The 20,466-nt window shown below is 48.1% G+C and overlaps 5 protein-coding genes across 24 annotated transcripts in view; 3 read left to right on the forward strand and 2 right to left on the reverse strand.

Annotated features, from left to right (window-relative positions):
• The window catches only part of LOC108030034 (titin homolog), a 29,884-nt gene extending 16,213 nt beyond the window's left edge, over positions 1-13,671 (forward strand). For 9 of the 18 annotated variants that reach the window (XM_050887246.1, XM_050887245.1, XM_050887244.1 and 6 more), the window contains 11 exons: positions 497-789; positions 1,569-1,736; positions 1,790-1,910; positions 1,979-2,479; positions 9,247-9,612; positions 10,225-10,438; positions 10,502-10,616; positions 12,225-12,695; positions 12,753-12,893; positions 12,959-13,098; positions 13,153-13,671. In XM_050887246.1, coding sequence (XP_050743203.1) covers positions 497-789; positions 1,569-1,736; positions 1,790-1,910; positions 1,979-2,479; positions 9,247-9,612; positions 10,225-10,438; positions 10,502-10,616; positions 12,225-12,695; positions 12,753-12,893; positions 12,959-13,098; positions 13,153-13,273 — 2,651 coding nt within the window. In that variant the 3' untranslated portion in view covers positions 13,274-13,671. Of the gene's footprint in view, positions 1-35; positions 289-496; positions 790-1,568; positions 1,737-1,789; positions 1,911-1,978; positions 2,480-2,505; positions 8,389-9,246; positions 9,613-10,224; positions 10,439-10,501; positions 11,849-12,224; positions 12,696-12,752; positions 12,894-12,958; positions 13,099-13,152 lie in introns of those variants that run through there. The other 9 variants (XM_044091918.2, XM_017102598.3, XM_017102599.2 and 6 more) reach the window with 6 other exon arrangements.
• Positions 13,442-17,032, reverse strand: LOC108030037 (lysM and putative peptidoglycan-binding domain-containing protein 3). The gene is made up of 4 exons (XM_017102608.3): positions 17,005-17,032; positions 16,867-16,929; positions 16,238-16,797; positions 13,442-14,246 (listed from the first exon to the last, which is right to left on the reverse strand). Exons 2-4 carry the CDS (start codon positions 16,878-16,880, stop codon positions 14,002-14,004), a joined length of 819 nt encoding a protein of 272 aa, XP_016958097.1. The 5' UTR covers positions 16,881-16,929; positions 17,005-17,032; the 3' UTR covers positions 13,442-14,001.
• On the reverse strand, positions 14,346-15,875 carry LOC108030035 (26S proteasome regulatory subunit 7). Its single transcript, XM_017102606.3, has one exon. The coding sequence runs from the start codon at positions 15,748-15,750 to the stop codon at positions 14,449-14,451; it is 1,302 nt and encodes a 433-aa protein (XP_016958095.1). The 5' UTR covers positions 15,751-15,875; the 3' UTR covers positions 14,346-14,448.
• LOC108030036 (retinol dehydrogenase 13) lies at positions 16,926-18,525 on the forward strand. Its single transcript, XM_017102607.2, has 6 exons — positions 16,926-17,261; positions 17,321-17,486; positions 17,548-17,645; positions 17,704-17,860; positions 17,913-18,172; positions 18,233-18,525. The coding sequence occupies exons 1-6, from the start codon at positions 17,176-17,178 to the stop codon at positions 18,459-18,461; spliced, it is 996 nt and encodes a 331-aa protein (XP_016958096.1). The 5' UTR covers positions 16,926-17,175; the 3' UTR covers positions 18,462-18,525.
• Positions 18,526-18,698: 173 nt separating this feature from the next.
• Positions 18,699-20,326, forward strand: LOC108029899 (retinol dehydrogenase 12). Of its 3 annotated transcripts, XM_044091921.2 has the most exons (5): positions 18,699-18,755; positions 18,832-19,058; positions 19,181-19,444; positions 19,504-19,927; positions 19,991-20,326. In XM_044091921.2, the coding sequence occupies exons 2-5, from the start codon at positions 18,973-18,975 to the stop codon at positions 20,309-20,311; spliced, it is 1,095 nt and encodes a 364-aa protein (XP_043947856.1). In that variant the 5' UTR covers positions 18,699-18,755; positions 18,832-18,972; the 3' UTR covers positions 20,312-20,326. The 3 variants fall into 3 exon arrangements, with proteins under 3 accessions (XP_043947856.1, XP_050743217.1, XP_016957878.1); XM_050887260.1 differs by lacking the exon at positions 18,699-18,755 and having other exon boundaries at positions 18,798-19,058; positions 19,504-19,932; positions 19,991-20,295; XM_017102389.2 differs by lacking the exon at positions 18,699-18,755 and having other exon boundaries at positions 18,798-19,058; positions 19,504-19,920; positions 19,991-20,295.
• The last annotated feature ends 140 nt before the right edge of the window (positions 20,327-20,466 follow it).

Genomic DNA, 20,466 nt, shown 5'->3' on the forward strand with positions numbered 1-20,466 from the left:
AAACAACTCAAATATTTGCTCAATATAATTAACAGCTCAGCCGACCGTTATATCAATGAAAGCTCTAAACAAAACCGAAACACAAATACGGGAACAGCAAACGTAAATAAACAAACGGGCGAGATATCAACGACTCAGCGGTATCAAACCAGCAAATACGATATATCTAGATACCTGTATCTACGAACGCATGCAGCATGGACTTTACTTTGGGCCTAGTCACTGGCATGTACGCCGTAGTGGCCGTAATTGTCTTTTACGTGGTTTACGTCATTGAGGTGAAATTAGGTATGGCCAAAACACTCACACACTCACCTACTTTCTTCGCCTTTCACACTCACTCACACTCACACACAGCCGCCCAGAAGTAACCGAGTTTTCACTTTTAATTGTATCGATCTCTGCTAACCAAGCATATGTTGTTAGTGCATGGTATTGGCCAGCATTCTGGGTGTCGTTCGTTTTTGCTCACAGCGCTCTTAACACTTGCTTTCAGATCTGCCGGCCATCGTAAATGGTCAAAACAATAATAACAACAATACAAGCAACAGCAATGCCGACTCCGAGCTGGCCGACATCTCGCAGAACCGCCTACGCAGTCTCATCGAGACCATCATAGCGGAGACCCTGCGCAGCACCTCCTTGAGTGCCAGTGGAGCCGTCTCGGAGATCAGCCTGGACACCAGATCCCACGCCTCCGGCAACGGGCTGAAGCGGCGCCATCGCACCGAGCACTACTTCGAGCCGAAGATCTACCAGGACCTGCTGGCCACGGCGGTGCTGAATAAGGTAAGCCGCACTGACCTGTGCTCCGAGATGCCACCTGTGGTGTCGCGACTGTCCATCCCCTCCCCCTGGAAATGCAACCACCTTGTAAGCCCTTCTGGCCGTTTCCGCCATTTTAACTGGCCAGTTCAGTTTCCCTCTCGTTCGACCTGCACTTGGGCGGCTTCGATTTTCCAGTTGCCACATCGCCCAAACGGACCAGGCTAATTAGTTGCAGTCCATTGTCTAGCCTGTGCAGACGTTTTAGCCAAACAACCAACGGAGGAATAGCGAAATCAAAGCCTGCGCTAATTGGATAAATCTATTTTTTGGAAGATATCAAAGAGTTACATCACCAAGTCAGGATCATGGCTGATCCAGGGGACGAAGTAAATAAGAAGTTACTACCCGGGCAGTGTTCGGGAGCACCTGGTGATGACTTGACTAGCCACAATTTCGTCACTCCGATCTTATCACGGCGTCACCGATCCAGTCAGCATTGAACTGCCCAATTTCCTTATCGAACGGCTTTCTGCAACGTGGCCAGCGATTAACTTCGTCACGGCACTCAATCAATATTGGCTGGTAATCGATGACGAAACCAGAGAACGGTCGTCAAGTGTGCTCGAGTGGCTGGTTAAATATTGCCGGGTATATAATCAGCTTAAGGGCTTTTTCTGTCGCACAAGCAGTTGACCCACAACGAATCGGGAACTCTGGGGTTCAACAACACTTTTATTGCACAATGCCAAGGTCGATGGGCTCAAAATTTGCTCATTTCTTTCTACGCTTTCTTTTGCCAGATTGCGGATAAGGAAGGGAACACAAGGCTGCTGGCGGAGAGTACGCCGGACTTGAGTGGTCGCCACATTGACGAGAATTTCAATGCCGAAGCGCTGAGCACCACGTCCGGAAGCTCCATAGAGCCCCGTAGTGATTGCAGCCTCACGGATCATGAAATCGGACTGGATGTAGGTATAGGTAGCATACAATAATATAAAATAACAATGGTAATGACCCGCAGAATTGCAAATCCCAATCCCTGCAAACGGACTTGGAAAGGGAGTCGGTCCTGAGTGACTATATAGCCGCACACATGGTGCCACTGCCAGACTTTTCGGCCTCCGTCACCGAATCCGAGGATGGTAAGTGACTGATCCCAGCCTAACCCCTACATCCATAGATTCTATCGGTTACAACACCCCTCTCTTAGATATTGGATCCATCTCCTCGGGCATGATCGGTGATGGAAACTGGGAAGACAACTGGCTGTTCAAGAAGAAACGCAGCTCGGCCACTCCGAGCAGCATTGGCATGCTGGTGCCCGCACCCACGGAGAATGTCCGGGCCCAGATTGGCGATAAGACCACCGACGAGATCAGCGATCTCTCGGAGATGGGCTCGGACATCGAGGAAAGCTCCCTGGATCTGCTGCGATGCAACGATCTGAACGATCGACTGCTCAGCAAACACCTGATTGGTGGCCAGAACACTAAGCTCGTCCTCGATGAGCTCGTGGATCGCACCAGTCTCACGTCCCACACATTGCTGGAGGAGCACGAGCCCGCATTTACGGAGACAACCAATGAGTTTGTGGTGTCTCCCATGGCCGTGCCAGCTGATATTAAAGCTCCATCTCCGACACCGCCGCCACCACCTATGATATTCCAAGATGAACTATTGAATGAGGAGCCAGCCCCCGCTCCCATTGCAGGTAATTTTCTTTTAATCTTTTCCTGTTTACCCCCAATTATTGTAACTCATTCTACTGCTATGAATTGGACTAACCCCTAGCCGTAGAACATTAAACCTTAGATCGTTGATACCATCTTTGATTTAGATAGTCCAAAACCCTGCCCTTTAGTAGCTCAGCCCACTTGTGCGTGATCTTGAAGCACCGGCACTTAGCAGTCGTTTGTGTTACAGCCCAAGGCGAGACCGAGGAGCTGTCCAGCCTCGAAGGCTGCACTGGCTTCAGCACAGTCGAGTACATCGACGAGGAGCAAATGCACGAGACCGTGCCCTCGGTAATCGAGATTCTAGCAGCCATGGCCCTGGGACCCATGCTAGCGGTTCCTGCATCCGAACAGCCTGGTGCCATGACCCCCAGTGAGATGCACACCCTCAAGGAGCTGAGTGACTTGGCCCTCGCCGAGATTAACGCTCGCACCGTGGACCTGATGCACGCACACTCACTGGACATTATTGAAGAGGAGTGTTCTCCATCGGAGCCATCAGATACTGCCTTAAAGGCACAGTTGGATATCCTGGAACCTCCACCACTCACAGAGACTACCACTCCACCTCAAGTACCTTCACAAGCAGAGGAATGTGTTATTACAATGGATATACCGCCTCCAGTTTTAGATCTACCTCCTATGGAAGTTCTCCAAGAGACTGTGGATCTGCCAAGTTCTGCAGAAGTTGTCCATATCATAGATAATACTGCGACTACAGAAGTGATTTTAGAGTCAGAATTTGCCGAACCTTTAGTGGATTCTTTCGGAAATCCACCAGAAACTTTTCTAGAAACTGAACCAGTTTCTGTGGAGAGTGTCACAGAGCCTCAATCCGACTTGGAATATAAAGAAGTTGTTTCGGAAATAAAACCTGCAGATGTGGAAGCCATATCACCTATTGAAATGGTTCCAGAAGCACAGTCTACAGCGGTGGATTCACCACAACCGCCATCTGAAGTCGTACATGCCCCAGAATCTATTAATGTTGTCTCCGTCGATACCCAGTCGAAATCCGTTGGTGAAGAACAAAATCCAGTAAACCAAATAATCGATGAGGAGACACCGGAAAATTTAGCAGAAAATGTTCCACAGGTTGAGCCTGCCACAGTTACAGCGCAACCTCCAAAGCCCAATGAATTTGTTTTAGAAACGCAGCCTTTTGTAATGGATATACCGGCACCTGTAGAAACTGTTCCAGAAACTCAGCTTTCTGTAGTGGATATACCACCACCATTAGAAACTGACATAGAAATGGAGGTTACAGGAACAATAGAAGATGAGCCACAAATGGCATCTGACCTTGCGGAATCGGTTCCAGAACCTGTAGAGATGGAACCCAAATCGCCGGAAGTGGAACAGCTCACTGAAGCTGTTGCATCACAGCCCTTGGAAAATATTTCACAAGTGCAAACGATACCAGCACCAATGGTTACGGATATAGAGCCTCCGGCACAATTAGTCGATGTGGAACCATCAGTACCAATAATACGTGATGTAGTTCCAGCCCCAATAGAAGTTGTAGAACTTGCAGCTAAGGAGGAAGTAACGCTAGAATCTCAATCGGGGATTTTGGATCCAACAGTGATTGTAGAAGATGTTACACAGATGTTAGGATCAGATCCCCCAGTTCTGGAACCACCAGCGGAAGTGGTTACTTTACCTGTGTCTGCACCAATAGAACCATTAGCGCTAGTGGAAACACAATCCGCTGTTTCGGAATCTTCTAAAGAAATATTGCCTGCCATTACGGCCCCTGTAGGAATAATTTCGGCGGACGAACCTATCATAGTGCAGCAACCATCACTTATGGAGTTAAATGGTTGTGACGAAACAATTTCAGAATCACCAGCACCCGATCCAGTCACCGTGAGCGCTCCAGAGCCTGGGGAAATTGTTTCAGAAATGCAGGCCAAAACAGTTGTCAATGAAGTGGTCACTCAAATAGAACCAGTCGAAGAGTCCATAGAACCGGCAGAAATTCCTATCCCGGATGAGCCTACGGAGATTAATTCTGCCGCCATTGATCCATCAGCACTTTTGGATATTCTTCCACAAACACAAATTGTAACAGAACCTATTCCTCAAGCGGATATCGTGAATTTACCAGCACCAATGGAAGTCATTTCAGAAACCTCACTCGCCGAAAGCGATCCTCCAAAGTCTATTGAAGTTGTGGCCGAAGATGAATCACCCCAATTGGTTCCAGAGCCTATAGATGTTGTTCCCCAAGCAGACGCTGCCGAAGAAATTGTTCCTGAGTCCCAACCAACCACAGCATCTAAAGAAATTGTTCCGGAAAACGTCGCTACAGAACCACAAGAACAGATTCCAGAATCGCAATCCATCGATTTGGCTATACCAGTTCCTAGGGATGTTGTATCAGCATCAGAATCTGTTCCAACAGATCAAGCTGAAATCACAGAACACGTTTCTCAGGTCGAACCTCTTCTTGAAGAAAATCCTGCAGAGCAACAAGAGACGTCGCCAGTTGTTGACCAATCGGAATCTGTACTAATAGAAGCCTTAGATCCTGTCGAAATTGTTCCGGAAATCTCAGCTATTACATTGAATTTAACACCATCTGTTGAAGATGTAAATAGTGCAGCTGCTGAAGTTCCTCCCCTGGCTCAAAGTATCGGAGAAGAATCGTCATCGTCTGGAGAAAATCTTCCTGTTGCGGAATCTATAGCATTGGAACCAATAATTCCTGAAACAGAGCTCCTTTCTGGGGATTCATCATTACCAGAAAAAGTGGCTTCACATATAGGTTTAGTTGATGTGGAAACTTCAGTGCATTTGAAAATACCGACTGAAACCAAATCTGTTGTCGTGTTCCCACCCACATCATCTATTGAAGCTGCAAAAGGTGCTCCTGCTGTAGTTCCTCCTAGGGATCAAAGCGGGATGGAATCCCCCACGCCTAGAGAAAATCTTCCAGTGACGGAATCTGTAGCTTCGGAACCCCTTACTGAGGATTCATTATTACCACTGGAAATGGCTCCCCAGGTAGATTTAGTCAATCTAGACACCCCAGTGGCTGTGGAAGAACCGATTCAAACTGAAACTGTTGCCGTTGTTCCACCAACACAACTAATGGCAGTGGAAACGCCAGATCCTGCGGATATTGTTCCGGGTACACAAACTGCCATAGAGGAATTACCGATATGTGACACAGTTGAATCTTTGCCTGCGCAAAGTGAACCATCCTCAGCAGAAGGTTTTACCCAACCGGAGCTACCGCAAGATGAATCGGTTACATCTGTCCCAGCGCCTGATGAAGTGGAACCGGAATCACAGCCTGAATTAGTAAATCCACCAAAGGTAGATTCTGAGCCCGCCATTGAGGCCCCACTGACCACAGATCTTGTAGAAGATGTCGTTGAGGAAATAACAGCGTCTGTGCAAGTCGTGGAAGTTATACCTCAAGCTATCTCTGCCTCAGATAGCCAACCAGAGGAGAACATTACTTTAGTTAATACATCAGATTCCCTTCTAGAAGAACCTCCAGCAACTGCAAACAGTGCTTCTGAGACCAAATCGCCCCCTGTAGCAAGAATCGAAACCGTAGAAGCTGCTTCTGAAACTCAATCGGCCGCTGTTGATTCTGAAATTTCTTTAAGCTCGCCAGCGACAACTGAAGTTATAACACAAGTAGAATCCGTACAGGTGGAAGTCCCAGAAAATGTGGAAAGCGTTCATCCAGAAAACCAATTAGTCACAGAGGATCCAAGAGAGGTCCCACCGATGAATTCTGAAACTGTGCCGATCACTTTAGAAACGAATTCCAATGAAATGAATCCTAGCGAGCCAGAAGAAACACTTTCCAATGAAACTATTGTTTTAGAGAAAAGGATTTCTAGTGTGGGTCCACAAGAATCTAGTATTGTAGAACCTAAACCACCCGAGGATATAGTAACCCAAGCTACTCAAGTGGAATCCCCAACTAAAATAGATCCCGTGGAGGTTGTGTCAGAAGTTGTACCCGTCGCAGTTGACCAATCGACTGCTACCGAAGAAACAAATGTTAATCCTGAAAAACAAACCGTAGCTGAAACCGAAAATATAGCTCCCTTGGAGAGTGAGTTGATAATTAAACCCGCTGCCTTGAATCCCTCACGAACTACAGATGTTGGCGATGAGAAATCTTTAGAGCCAATGGAAATAAATACCGAACCGCAATCTGTCGCAATAGATACAACGGAATCTCCAAAAGTGATTTTAGAAAGTGAATTGGTTGATGTGGATCCTATAGAAGTTCTTTCCGACCCTGAATCTGTCGCGCATGAGCCAGTAGCTGCTGTGGAACTTGCTCCCTCTCCCGAAGCTTCCGGAGGGGATCCTCAAGAAGTGAATGAGCCAACGCCTCCTGAGGAAATCATTTCTCACACAGAAGATAGTGTGGCACCAGTGGAACCTGTCGGAGTGGAACCCTTGGAATCCGGAATTTGTAATCAACTTGAATCTGTTTCCGATGATCCCCCATGTCCAGTAATCGCTGATCCTGAAACTAAGTTGGATAATCCAGCGGTTGCAGCTATTGCTCCAGACGCAGAACCCCCAAAGCCCGTCGTCAATGATATCCCAAACTCTGCAGAACTTGTTCCAGAAAAAGAATCTGAAGTTGAAACTAACCCAGAAACGCAGTCTGCCGTAGATAATTGCCCGGAATCTCAGAGTGTAATTATAGAAGCGGAATCGGTCGAAGTGATACCTCTTAAGTCAGTGGAAGCTGTTCCTAAAAATGATACAGACGTTGATTCCATACATCCCGTTGAAATTGTTCCAAAAGAAGAAGCAGTTGGAACAGAAGTTGAGTCAGAAATCATAACATCTGCAACTGCTGAAGTGGACGATATGAAATCCCCAGAATCTCTAAAAACTGATGAAGCTGAGGCACAGAAGTCGCATGTTCCTGTGGAAGGGGTTCCGGAGGAGGAAGAACTCTTAGCTGCAGTAGAAGTTACTCCGCAAGCTGAACCTTTGGAGCCCATAATGTCTAAAGAACCTATTTCTCAAACGAAATCTATCATTGTGGACCCTCCTCATGAAGTCTCTGTTCCTACAATGCCATCAGAGCCGGCAAGCACTGAAACCCAATCTGTCGATTTGAAGCCCCAAGATTCTATGAAACTTGTTCCAGACGCAGAATCAGTCCCTGTGGATCCGCCAGAAACTGCACAAGTTATATTATCCGATGAGAAAATTGTTGTAGAATCACAACTGATTGATTCGGAGCCCCCAGCAGATGAAGTATCTGCTGAAGCTGAAAGCTTGCTTACGGAACCTCCGGTATCGCAATCCGTAGAAACCGACCCTACTGTTCTGCCAGCCCCAGTGGAAATTGTTCCTGAAATAATACCTGCAACAAAGGAGGAGGAAACACCAATGGATTCAATCGTTTCTGTTGAAGTTCTGACGAAGGAAGAAGCACCACTTCCTAGTGAAGATATTACCCCTCTGGCTATGGATTGTACTACGGGGTCAGAAACTTTAACGTCTGAAGAACCCAAATCGATTTCTACAAGCGATGTCCAACCAGAATCTGCTGATGCAGTTTCCGAAGTGAAAACAATTGGGGCACCACTGGATCCGGAAATACAATCTGGAGCAGAGGAGGCTATAGTTCCCGTGGAAACGGATACTTCAGTGGATCCAATCGATGCTGTTAAAGATATCACGGATACAAAACAAGTCCCAGTATTACCACCAGTGGATGTGGAAGAAACGGAGGGTGTCGTCCAAGAAGCACCACCATCTGCTGAAGATATTTCGGATTCTGCAGTCCTCGAACCTCAGGCTCTGAAGTCGGATTGCACTACGGAGTCGGCTACCTTAACATCTGAAGAACCAAAGTCGATTGCTTCAAACGAGATCCAACCAGAAGGTATCCAAAGAAATGCATCACTTGACTCCGATTGTTCTGCTCTAGGTAAAGCGACCCACAAGTATCTGCGAAGACAGCCGAACATTCTTGACACAACACTGAGCGATGGAGACTCGCCCAAGAGAACCGAGCCCGTCAACCTCTTGGGGACCATTTGCAAGTTTTACATAAAGGACAAACGACTGCTGGCCACAATCGAACGCAGGCGCCACCGCTCCTTGATCATGCACAAGTACCTCAGTTCCTTTGATTCGATGGATGATAGCTTAGAAGAAGTGGCCTACGAGACCCAGTCCAACCTCTTTGAAGAAGAGTCCTCCACGGACCTGCAGCCTCCCCCAGGCAGAGCCGAAACTCCAACTTCTGAAGTTGACCCAATTCGTTTTGTAGATGAGTGTTTTGCATTTGACACAGATAAGACTGAAACTGACATGGTAGATGAACTTAGCTTGAATACAGATAAATCTCAATGTTTATTTAGCACGAAAAGTAAGGATGCATCTAATGAAGAATCCGATATCGAGTCAGTTAGTGAAACTAGCTTAGATACAGATGCATCGCACTGTTTTGTTAATACAGAAAACGAAAATGAATCTCGTGAATTAGAAAGTAAAACTGATATGACGGATGACGCATGTTTAGATACGAGTATAGATGCATCTGAGTGTTCTTACACCTCAGAAGATAAGCCCGAAGATCGCTTAAATCATTTAGAAAATGTCGTAGCACTTAGATTAGATATGGCCAGCCAAACATCCTGTGATATGTCGGAGGAACTAGATGTAGAATCAGATTCCATCGTTGCGTTCAGCTTGAGCGAAATCACCTATAACTTTATCAACGAAATTCTCTTCTCAGATCAACTAAGTTCAGAGTCAACCAAAAGCGACGAGAGTGAGCCCTCCACTGCCTGTGAGACCTTCAATGCAGATGGTGACTCTGAGCAGGAGTTTGTTAGCGAGAGGGTTTTAGTCCTGGAGGATCAGCGATCCACGAATACTAACTCAAGCTCTAACAGCAACCTGCACACCCACTTGCACCTTCCTCTAACCCAAACTAACCCCACTAACTCGGGCACTAGACGCACTAACGGAAAACTAACAAATGGTTCCCTTCGATGGTCGGGCAGCTACTCCACCGAGTTACCAAACAGTGGATCAGTAGCTGGCCAAAACGACGACGTTGCCGATGACGATGTTGTCCTGCTGCGGCGCTTTGTGCCAGGTAACACACGGTTGTGGCCATAACTGTCATCACTCGGTGTTCGTTGTCCTCCCCGTCTGCTTTACTGTGTGTCTATGTTAGCCTGGCTCTACTGCCTTTGTGTCTATGTTAGCCTGGCTCTACTGTCCTTGTGTGTTGAGACCTGTCGAAGAGCGATCCCTAATGGGTCGATTTTTTTAACAATGAATCTCAAGGAACGACAAGTAATCTGTGGCATTTCCAAGGCGTTTAAACTTTAATCTGTGTTAAAAAGATATATCTTTGTCTTTACTAGAAAATATTTGTCTAATTGTATTTACACTGTTTTTGTTTGATTTCAAAACTTTGACCATTAAAATTCACACTTCTTTGTATACACAATAGAGTTTAATAAGATATGATATTTACTAACTTAAAATAATCAAATAAAGAGACAGTTTTGAATTTTAATGGGAATCAAACAAAAATAGTTTTTCTGGTTAGACGATTTAATGGTTTTTCTGTTTAAGGGGGTTCCGAAGAGGGAAATGCCTGGAATAGTTAATGGTTTACTTTTCGTTCTCTGGGATTTCTCAAATAAATCGACCCTCTGGATAAGATTCATCCACAAATTGTTAAACTACCCATTTATAGGTTCCATTGCGGAGCGCGAGGTAAAGAAGTGGTACAATGCCGTCGAGATGCCGAATAACCCATACGCCCCGGAGGCCCTGAAGCAGCGCATCAGCGGCACCCAGGAGCGGTACATGGATGTGCCGAACATCAGTCCGAGTGCTGAGCATAAGGCTCTGGCTTCGGCGCTGACGGAAAATCCGGATCCGCCATCGCCGAAAACGGACTATAAGCGGTGATTCTCGCAAAGGAAACATCATATTACTTTTCTATAATCCTGTGAATCTCTATACTTTAGCTACAGCCGCGACTACTATATCAACAATGCTCCTACGCCCGCTGACAGCACGGCGAGTGGAAAGGCCGCCGCCTCCGTCGCAGCCGAGGATGTGCAGGACATCGTGATCAACGAGGTAAATCAAGAACCAGATCCACATCCACCGCATGGCCGCATTTCCAGTAGCGCTCAGAGCACCGCTGCCGACCTCTCTCATTGGACCCTATCCACGCCAGTGCGCCGTAGCAGTTCGCTCAAGTTCATTAACAGCCGCCCCTCCCCAACCCCCTCGTACTCACTGGGCTACGAGCGGTCACCGCCCCTCGAACGACCCTCGACCTCGGCCTCCCATTACCGCGAATCCAGTCTGGGCTTGGGTGACGACGCTGACTTCGACCTGAGATCCCAGCGCTCCTGGCGCAGCAGCTACAGTTCGCTGCCCAAGCGGCACACGCAGTCCTCCCTGAGCCTGCACAGCAATGGCAGCGGGGTGTCCTTCGGCTCGTCCGTGTCCAAGAGGCGTTCGGCGGCAGGAGGTGCGGGTGTAGGTGGCCCCTCCGCCGGCGTACTCACCCAGTTCGAGAAGCAGCTGCTGCACAAGGACCTCAAGCGCAACAGCTTCCGGGCGGTGTCCGCCACCTCGAAGGACTTCGTGATGAATCCGCTGTTCGAGAGCGAACCGCTGGGCGGGAAGCTGGCCCTGCGCCCGGAGACGGAGGACCAGGGCGACTCGGGGGTGGACAGCTGCCTGAACGGCTTCAGCGGTGCGGACACCAAGTACAGCAACAACAGTCTGCTGTTCTAGAGAACACTGGGGATCGGGATGGGAAGTGGGATCGGGATCTGGTTGGGTCTTAGCCCCTCTAGGGATATTTGCCAAATTACGCATAGCTTAGTCAACACACTTGTTAAACACTAGTCAGTATAGCAAAGCCAATTTCTCTGTACATAGTAATGAGATGGGCAGGGGCGGGAATACACAAAAAAAAAAGAGAGAGAACAAATCACGCACAGAATCTCCCGTACTGGATGGCCATCCAATGGCTCCTCCACTGCACCACCTCTAGCACCAAGCAAACCAACCACGAAGAGAGTGTCGAGCTAGTGTTCTGATCGTACCTTAGTTAATACCACTTACGTAATGCTAATGCCCTAGAGTATGCAACGTTTGTTTTTAATCATTATACTTGCTGTTAATTTTATGAAATAATATTACAACTCCTGTACTGTATCTGTATGCACACCGCTAACGCTCTTCTCTTACGAACAACCATACCCATATGCCTAGCGATATACTTACAAATATGATGCAATAATTCCAAATAAAGCCAAGCCAATAAACAAACCAACAAAGAATCAAACACTGAACCACTGAAACAAATGTTTTTAGTATCCGTAGCCCAAAAACCCATCGAATTGGTGAGTACCGAGCCGAAATAGTTAGAGTTATGTTTGGGTTGCCTTTGGATCTGACTAACAGCATTTGTTTCGAAATCATAACCAGCTATTGTAACTACCTGAAAGATACTGCCTGCATGCCGCTGCCTGAGCGTTTTCACCCACAAAATTCCACCGCATCCGCTAGACTCTAGAACAAATCCACGCCCACACTAATATTGTATACTAAACCACCTACACTTCTTCTTTCCATCGAAACCCTAACCACCTACACTAACCAACAAAACAACACCAACCCTCTGAAAACAATACCAACTGTCAAAAACCGACAATGTTCTATCAAAAGGCTCAAAAAGAAGGCCAACAGCCGCAGGAGTTGGTGTACAAAGCCTTGCCAGTTCAGGTGCTGGACGAGTCCCTGGACTCCCAGTCGAATCCCTCGCTGCAGTCACTGCAGACCACGGCCACAACCACCAGCGACGAATCCGATACGGTGCGGATCTACGATTTTAACAAACAGGAAACGACGGTTATCAGGGCTGCGCCGGCGGAGCAGCAGCCCAGCACTTCCACCACATCGTCCATGGAGTCCGCCCAGAGTGCTCCGCCGTCGGTATCCTCCATTGACTCGTCAGTCCCTAAGAAGCGGGAGCGACCCGTGGTCCTTCAGTTTGGCCCAGGGGACTCGGCGCCCACAATAGGTTCTCCTGCCAGCACACCCACGCGGGGATCCACTCCTCCTGCTTTCAGGTTCTTGCAGCCCAAGCGTCGCCTCATCGATCCCAGTCAGGTGCTGTCCGTCGACGAAGACGATGTGGTAAGTGTGTCCTAATAGATGTTCCCAATATTTGGTCTTTTAATACGACTTTGACAGCCTGAACCCACCACTCCGGCGGCTGAGAAGCCCGTCATTGAAGATGAAGTGGTCCATGCCATGCCATCGGTTAAGGCCCTGGCTCAGGCCTTCCTTTTGACCAGCAAGCACACACAACCACAGAGGAGATGGCGGGCCAAGGTGAGGAAATCGAAGGGAATCTGCCTTCCCTATGCTAAACCTTTAAATAATAATGTTATTTCTAGGTAAGAATTGCAGCCCCGCCGGCTACTCCTGACAAGCCAGACACATCCCTGACCAAGCGTCACAAGCTGGAGCACGGCGTCTCCATGGCAGAAGTAGCCGATGAGTCGACTATTGCCTCAGATCTATCATCCCTCGAAACGTTGGTTTCCCAAAGAAACTCTAATGAATACGCTCTAAATATCCACTTTTTCAGGGATCCTTCCATTCATTCGGAGGGCAATCCTCCCATAGCCTCGCCGGCGAGTCCTGTGCCGGTGCGACATGGCTTCCTCCGCAGCAATATTGCTTTCTTTGAGAATTTAAAGTTCAAGTGAATATTCGAGGGGTGCTCAGAAAGTGTGCGGCCATTGGTTGATCTTCCCGGAAGGGAAAATGCACGATAATGACGAGGCACACAGCCCACAATCCAAACCAAATCTTCGCCAAAAACCATGTGCCATGGCCTCCATTCCCCCAGACCGAAAATTCACACAACCAAGTACTTAACTTCAATTGGCACTCCAATGTGCGCCATTGTTAATTGTAGCTCGTAGTTACTATTACATAATTCTTATATCCATGGATACTATTTATTTAGCTCTAAGATATGTATTATGTATGTTAGAGGCGTAAGCGAAACTATTTCCCATTTCAGCTGAACAATGTTACACTTCAACCGAACTAGTTTAACTGTTACATAATTGTACTCAATAAAACATATAGAAAAGAAAAACTTGCGGGGGTTACGAATATTCACAACACAATCGGGTCTTAGGGTTGTAAGTTTACTTTAGCTGTGGGATTGATGTGGCTATGCTCCACACTTCTATGCCACTTGGAAGCACCGAAATCGTAGTTATTTAAAAAAGTTCAGTACACAAAGACCTTATTATATTTGACCAGGGTCAATATAGTCATACGTTTAGGTATAAAAATAAATTCCGTCGCCTGCAGTTGCATTTTTAATGCGTCAGACTGATCTGTAGAGGGTGAGAGAGTGCCAGGTGAGGAGGCGCCGGTACATTTGGAATGATGATCACTTCGGGTGCAGACATTGACCCAACTACTGGGCACTGTGATTGTGATGCGGATGCTCTGCCAGGTAGATGACGTAGACCAGTGGTATGACGACACACAGAGCGAGTATGAAGATCAGCAGACAGATCCAGGACAAGTCGCAATCCGATCCAGACCAGTCGATGGCACTCAAAGAGGGCCCGGGGATGGGACGCACCAGCGGAGCATGTCTGTCCACCAGCATGTGGTTGAGCAGAGCAGCATTTTCCTCAAAGGGCTGCTCCATATTGGCTGTAGAAAAACGTATAATAAATATATTATAATTTTGAACTAACTAAACAGCGTTTTAACAAGTATTAATAAAGTGTATAATAACCCTGATCGATTCAGTTCATGGAGGTATAGGTTTCGTTTTATTTAATGAATTGCCAGCTGCAGGATGTATTACAGTTTCTCTTGCAGGGGATACAGAATGGAGCCAATAAAAATAGTCTTAATTGTAGGTCATATAGCGGGGAGTGGCGCTGAACTTGGCGTAGCTCTTGATAACCTTGTTGACGGCCTCGAGGAAGTCCTTCTCGGTGGCCACCTTGCGACGCGCCCGAATGGCGAACATGCCCGCCTCCGTGCACACAGATCGGATCTCAGCTCCAGTCGAGTTCGGACACAGACGCGCCAGCAGATCAAAGCGAATGTCACGCTCGACGGACATGGAGCGGGCGTGGATTTTGAAGATATGCGAGCGACCGTCTTGATCGGGCAGGCCAAACTCCACCTTACGGTCCAGACGTCCAGGACGCATCAGCGCCGGATCCAGGGTGTCGGGTCTGTTGGTGGCCATTAGCACCTTGATGTTGCCGCGAGGATCGAAGCCGTCCAGCTGGTTGATCAGCTCCAACATGGTGCGCTGCACCTCGTTATCGCCTCCGGCACCATCGTCGAAACGAGCGCCTCCAATGGCATCGATTTCGTCGAAGAAAATGAGACAGGCCTTCTTGGAACGCGCCATCTCGAAGAGCTCACGCACCATACGAGCTCCCTCGCCCACGTACTTCTGCACCAGTTCGGAGCCAATAACGCGGATAAAGCAGGCGTCCGTGCGGTTGGCTACGGCTCGAGCACACAGGGTCTTGCCCGTTCCAGGCGGGCCGAACAGGAGCACTCCCTTGGGCGGCTCAATGCCCAGATTGACGAACTTTTCCGGGTGCAGCAGCGGCGTCTCCACCACCTCGCGCAGCTTCTCAATCTGCTCCTTGCAGCCGCCCACGTCGCTGTAGGTCACATCCGGCTTGTCCTCCACCTGCATCATGGTGACCGTGGGATCGATTTTGGGCGGCAGAGGAATGTGAATCTGGTACTTGTTGCGGTCGACTCCGACGCGCATTCCCTCCTCGATGTCGGTGGGGGCCACAGAGTCGGCCAGGTCCACCACGAACTTGGCAAACTGCTTCACATTGATGATGTACTTGGGATCGTCGGAATCCGCGTTGATGATCTTGGTGCAGCGAGCCACCTGAAGGGGTTGCTCGTTCTGCAGGATCTGCTTGTCGGCGGCCAAATCCCAGAGGGCGGGCGGCGCCAGGCCCGTGTCGCTCTCCTTGATCCCGGTCAGCTCGTTGACCTGCTTGACCGCCTTCTGGATGTCCTCCTCGATGCTTTTGATGGACTTGTGGTACTGGCTCTGACCATACGTCTTCAGCAGCTCGATGTCGCCCTCGTCAAGCGACTTGATCTCCTTGTCCTCCTTCTCGTCGTGCTTCACCTTGCGCTGGTCATCGCCCAGGTAGTCCGGCATCTTGTTCAATTGCAATTGGTATGATTTCAGGGGCAAAAAGTGAGTTTTAACTATGTTTTCCTTTTGTTTTACGCCGAGAATGACTGAACAATTTGGGATAGAGGTGGGAGAAGCAGCGCTAGCCCCATCGACTAACCGATAAATTAGTTTTATTCAACACTGGGTTTATCGATGTGTGTGCACTGTTAACTCCGAATGTTAAGGTACACGCAGACTTTTTAAAAAACCAAATTTTTATACAAGAGTTTTATAATAAAATATATTATAATTACTTTTTCCGAAACTAATTTTAAAATAGTTGTTGGGAGTATCATTTTATAAACCGCAAATAGGTGGAGAAATTTTTGATTTGTCTTTAAACTACATAACATATGTAAATAAAACGAACCTTTACCAGCACTAACCTCACTCTACAACACTGTTATGTTAAGTGCAACCAAAGACCGCGTCAATTTCTGGACGAATCTTCCCCAGCTTCTGGACTCACCTTCGTCATTGGGCGCTCCCTGGGCTCCCTCGTAGAACTGATTAGCCGCTCTGCTCGTCGAGGGCTGGTCGGGATCTAGGGCGCCAGAAGCGTTTACTGCCGCCACCAGGAGTCGCTCGTCCAGCATTTGGCGCGCATCCTCGAGCGGATTGCGTTCGGGAGCGGGCTCCCGGTCCAGGTTGTGCCTGGGACTATTGTTTCCGCTTCGGTGGATGGCGGGCAGGGCTTCGAGGCCGCCGTTGCCCAGGAGAACGTTATGCACGGTGACCGGAATGCGGATGACCCTGTGCGCGTGGATCTCGTTCTCGCGGTCAATTTTGTTTAGCCGCTTGATGTCCGCCACGGACGAGTGGAAGCGAAGGGCCAGCGCCTGCAGCGTGTCGCCCTCCTGGACCTTCACCTCCAGCGTGTTCTCGAAGCGCCCGAGGCGGGCATGGCCATTGGGCCTCCTGGCCAGCTGCAGCAGGTCCTCGAACTCGTCGTCATCGTAGGCGGGACGGGCGAAGATGTCCTCCACCTCGTCGGGGTCCACGTCCTCCAGATTGTGATGTTGCTGGCGCCTGTAGAGGAGAGCTCTGATCACACTCGGCTCACTGGGAAAAGCAACAGTCGAGTTGGCGCTGACTTACGCATTGCGTCGCATTGTTGTCCTGGTCGCCTTGGGGGGATTTTGTGGCCCTGATATCGGATAGCTGCTCGGATTTCGATGAAAGCGCAACCCTTTGTTTAGCTCGAGGCAATTAATTAACGCAATTAGATTTATTTACGTGTAAAATTTGTTCTCAGCAGCAGCCCACAAACAACAACAAAACGAAAGCTCCGTCACAGATGATCGAAAATATCGATAGTCCACTGTTAACGTACGCTGTTGGCCTTAACAGCGTAAACACAGCTGTTTTCGTTTACCAGCCCATTAGTATATTTTTTGTTTTCGTAAAATGTCACTATTTGCGTTTTTGAAGAGCCGCACCGTGTTCTGGCTGAGCCTCACAGGCACCACGACGGGATTCGCCTTCTTCGTGAAGTGGGTGCTCCGCTTTCCACACAGGATTCACTAGTTTTGACCACATCTCCGTGTTACAGGGACCTTATGCAAGGCGGTCAGTTCACCAAAGAAACAGATGAAACCGGCAAAGTGGTCATCGTGACGGGCGCCAACACGGGGATCGGCAAAGAAACGGTCAGGGAGATTGCGAAGCGCGGGGGCACTGTCTACATGGCCTGCAGGAACCTAAAGAAATGTGAGGAGGTGGGTTTGTCAGGGAGATTATTCCTAAAAATGAAACTAACCCATAAGTAATCTTTTACAGGCCCGCGAGGAAATCGTTTTGGAAACGAAGAACAAATATGTCTACTGCCGTCAATGTGACCTGGCATCCCAGGAGTCCATCCGCCAGTTTGTTGCTGCGTAAGTGTGGGATCTATCCACTATCTGTAATCTCTCATATGACCTATCGCCAGCGCAGCTTTAAGCGGGAACAGGATCACCTCCACGTACTTATAAACAATGCCGGTGTCATGCGCTGTCCCAGATCTCTGACCTCAGATGGCATCGAACTGCAACTGGGAGTGAATCACATGGGCCACTTCCTGCTCACCAATTTGCTTTTGGATCTGCTTAAGGTACAAGACAACTAGAACAAATCAAAGCGCTACTAACCATTGCTACCTCTAGAAATCCGCACCCAGTCGGATTGTGAATGTCTCCAGTTTGGCGCATACTCGAGGGGAAATCAACACAGGCGACCTGAATAGCGACAAGTCCTACGACGAGGGCAGGGCCTACAGCCAGAGCAAATTGGCCAATGTACTCTTTACGAGGGAATTGGCAAGAAGATTGGAGGGCACCAAAGTGACTGCAAATGCCCTGCATCCCGGTGTGGTGGACACGGAAATTATCCGGCACATGGGCTTCTTCAATAACTTCTTTGCTGGGTGGGTACTGAACAAGATCGCCAAAAACACTTATATACTAATAAACATATTTCCTTACAGACTCTTTGTGAAGCCCTTGTTTTGGCCCTTTGTTAAGACTCCCAAAAATGGTGCTCAGACCACATTGTATGTGGCTCTGGATCCCGAACTGGAGAAGGTGACGGGCCAATACTTCAGCGACTGCAAACTAAAGGAAATGGCACCGGCTGCCACCGACAGTCAGACGGCGAAGTGGCTCTGGGCAGTCAGTGAAAAGTGGACCACGCCTACGATGATCAAAATACACTAGTTCGTAGTGTAAGAAATTGTTACTTCTGTGTTCCGCATAAATTTTGAGTTTTTTACAGACAGCAGATCTCCCATTTATCTTATTTTGATGTGTTAACTTGGCTTAGGCTAAAGACAGTTGAAAGCTCATAATTTGAATGCGTGCGAACATTTGTACTATACTCGGAAACCGGTTAGGGGCAATTTCTACATCATTTGTTTAAAATAGATATGTATAACCATTACATTTTTAACTTGAGCCTTCGGTCCAAAAGTTTAGGTTCATTTCACGAGTGGGAAAAACTCAAGCCGACGCGTGAGTGACTCGGTTTTTGGGCTTCTTGTCGCAATTATCTATGCTAAATGTGTTGAGTAGCGTTCCCTGATTACAGGCTACTCACTGAATCGCGCACTATCAGTTTTATCAGCTGTCGTCCAGTAATCGCCGCGGCGATCACTTAAAAACTCGCAAAATTACGCCCGCGTTGGCACTCTGCAAGAGACCACGAACACGGCCGGACCGATCAATAAACATGGAAATCATTATTAATTTTCTACACAAAATTGCTCCAGTATTTCTGGCCCATGGAATAGTCGGCATTATCGCCTTCTGTGTGAGGTAAGTACGAGGCGCCGATTTTAAATGTAACGCTGAGAAGTCTTATCAACGACGTATAGCAGTGACGAAAAGGTAGTTATCTCTAATCATCGATTAACTGGCATTATTTTACCCCGCTTTAGGTTGTATATGCAGGGGGGAAAGTTCAGGAAGCAGACCGATGAGACGGGAAAAGTGGCCATCGTTACGGGCGGAAACACGGGTCTTGGCAAGGAAACGGTGATGGAGTTGGCCAGAAGGGGAGCCACCGTTTACATGGCCTGCCGGAATAAAAAAAAAGGGGAAATGGCTCGAAAGGAGGTCATCAAGAAGACGGGAAACTCAAACGTTTTCTCCAAGGAGTGCGACTTGTCTTCATTGGATTCTGTTCGAAAGTTTGTGGAAGAGTGAGTCATAGCGTAAACAAAATGATTTACTATTGTACTAATAATGTATTCTCCAAAAGATTCAAGAAAGAGCAAAGGGAGCTGCACATCCTGATAAACAATGCTGGTGTGTTCTGGGAGCCGCGAGGATTGACGAAAGAGGGATTCGAAACGCATCTGGGAGTGAACCACATTGGTCATTTTCTGCTCACCAACCTGTTGATCGATGTGCTAGAGCGGTCAGCTCCTAGTCGGGTGGTGGTGGTGGCCAGCAAGGCCCACGAGCGGGGTCAGATTCAGGTGGACGACATCAACAGCTCCGACTTCTACGACGAGGGAGTGGCCTACAGCCAAAGCAAGCTGGCCAACGTACTCTTTGCCCGGGAACTGGCCAAGCGGCTGGAGGGAACGGGTGTCACCGTGAACGCCCTCAATCCTGGAATAGCAGACACGGAGATTGCCAGGAACATGATCTTCTTCCAAACAAAGTTTGCTCAGTATGTGGTAGAGTGTGTTCTCTTCAAATTGTCCTTCCATAAAAGACAAGTTAATGGTTTGCTTTTACAGAACAATCCTGAAGCCATTCCTCTGGTCTGTGATGAAGTCGCCCAGAAACGGAGCCCAGACCACGTTATATGCCGCCTTGGATCCCGATCTCGAAAAGGTAACGGGTCAGTACTTCAGCGATTGCCAGTTGGCATCCGCAGCTCCCGCCGCCCTCGACGATCGGATGGCCAAGTGGCTGTGGGCCCAGTCCGAGAAGTGGACGGGAATCGCTCTGTAAATTGGGTATTTGGGGTAGTGTTATGTGTTTTCGCTAGTCGCTTTAAGATGCCTTTGATATTTGAAAATAAACTTGATGCAGAAACGAATTTAAATTTCATCTGAAATCATAGGGGTTGCGTAAACCTATTTTGCGGTGAGACGAAAATTGATTAATATCATCATGAACAACTTAATCGCTATCTCTGATGACAAGTGTGCCCTTTTAAAATCCTATATCAATAAATACAAAAGTGGGAAATGCCAAAAAATTGTTTTTA

This window comes from Drosophila biarmipes, chromosome 2R (genome assembly GCF_025231255.1).
Source record: "Drosophila biarmipes strain raj3 chromosome 2R, RU_DBia_V1.1, whole genome shotgun sequence".
In the NCBI taxonomy this organism is placed as follows: domain Eukaryota; kingdom Metazoa; phylum Arthropoda; class Insecta; order Diptera; family Drosophilidae; genus Drosophila; species Drosophila biarmipes.

Coding starts and splice junctions, on each gene's coding strand:
- LOC108030035 (XM_017102606.3), bottom strand. CDS start 15,750: ATGCCGGACTACCTGGGCGATGACCAGCGCAAGGTGAAGCACGACGAG.
- LOC108030037 (XM_017102608.3), bottom strand. Junction 14,247..16,237: donor GGGAGCGCCCAATGACGAAG/GTGAGTCCAGAA, acceptor GTTTTTCTACAG/CCAATATGGAGCAGCCCTTT.
- LOC108030036 (XM_017102607.2), top strand. CDS start 17,176: ATGTCACTATTTGCGTTTTTGAAGAGCCGCACCGTGTTCTGGCTGAGC. Junction 17,262..17,320: donor GGATTCGCCTTCTTCGTGAA/GTGGGTGCTCCG, acceptor TCCGTGTTACAG/GGACCTTATGCAAGGCGGTC. Junction 17,861..17,912: donor TGCTTTTGGATCTGCTTAAG/GTACAAGACAAC, acceptor TGCTACCTCTAG/AAATCCGCACCCAGTCGGAT.
- LOC108029899 (XM_044091921.2), top strand. CDS start 18,973: ATGGAAATCATTATTAATTTTCTACACAAAATTGCTCCAGTATTTCTG. Junction 19,059..19,180: donor ATTATCGCCTTCTGTGTGAG/GTAAGTACGAGG, acceptor ACCCCGCTTTAG/GTTGTATATGCAGGGGGGAA. Junction 19,928..19,990: donor CAAAGTTTGCTCAGTATGTG/GTAGAGTGTGTT, acceptor TTGCTTTTACAG/AACAATCCTGAAGCCATTCC.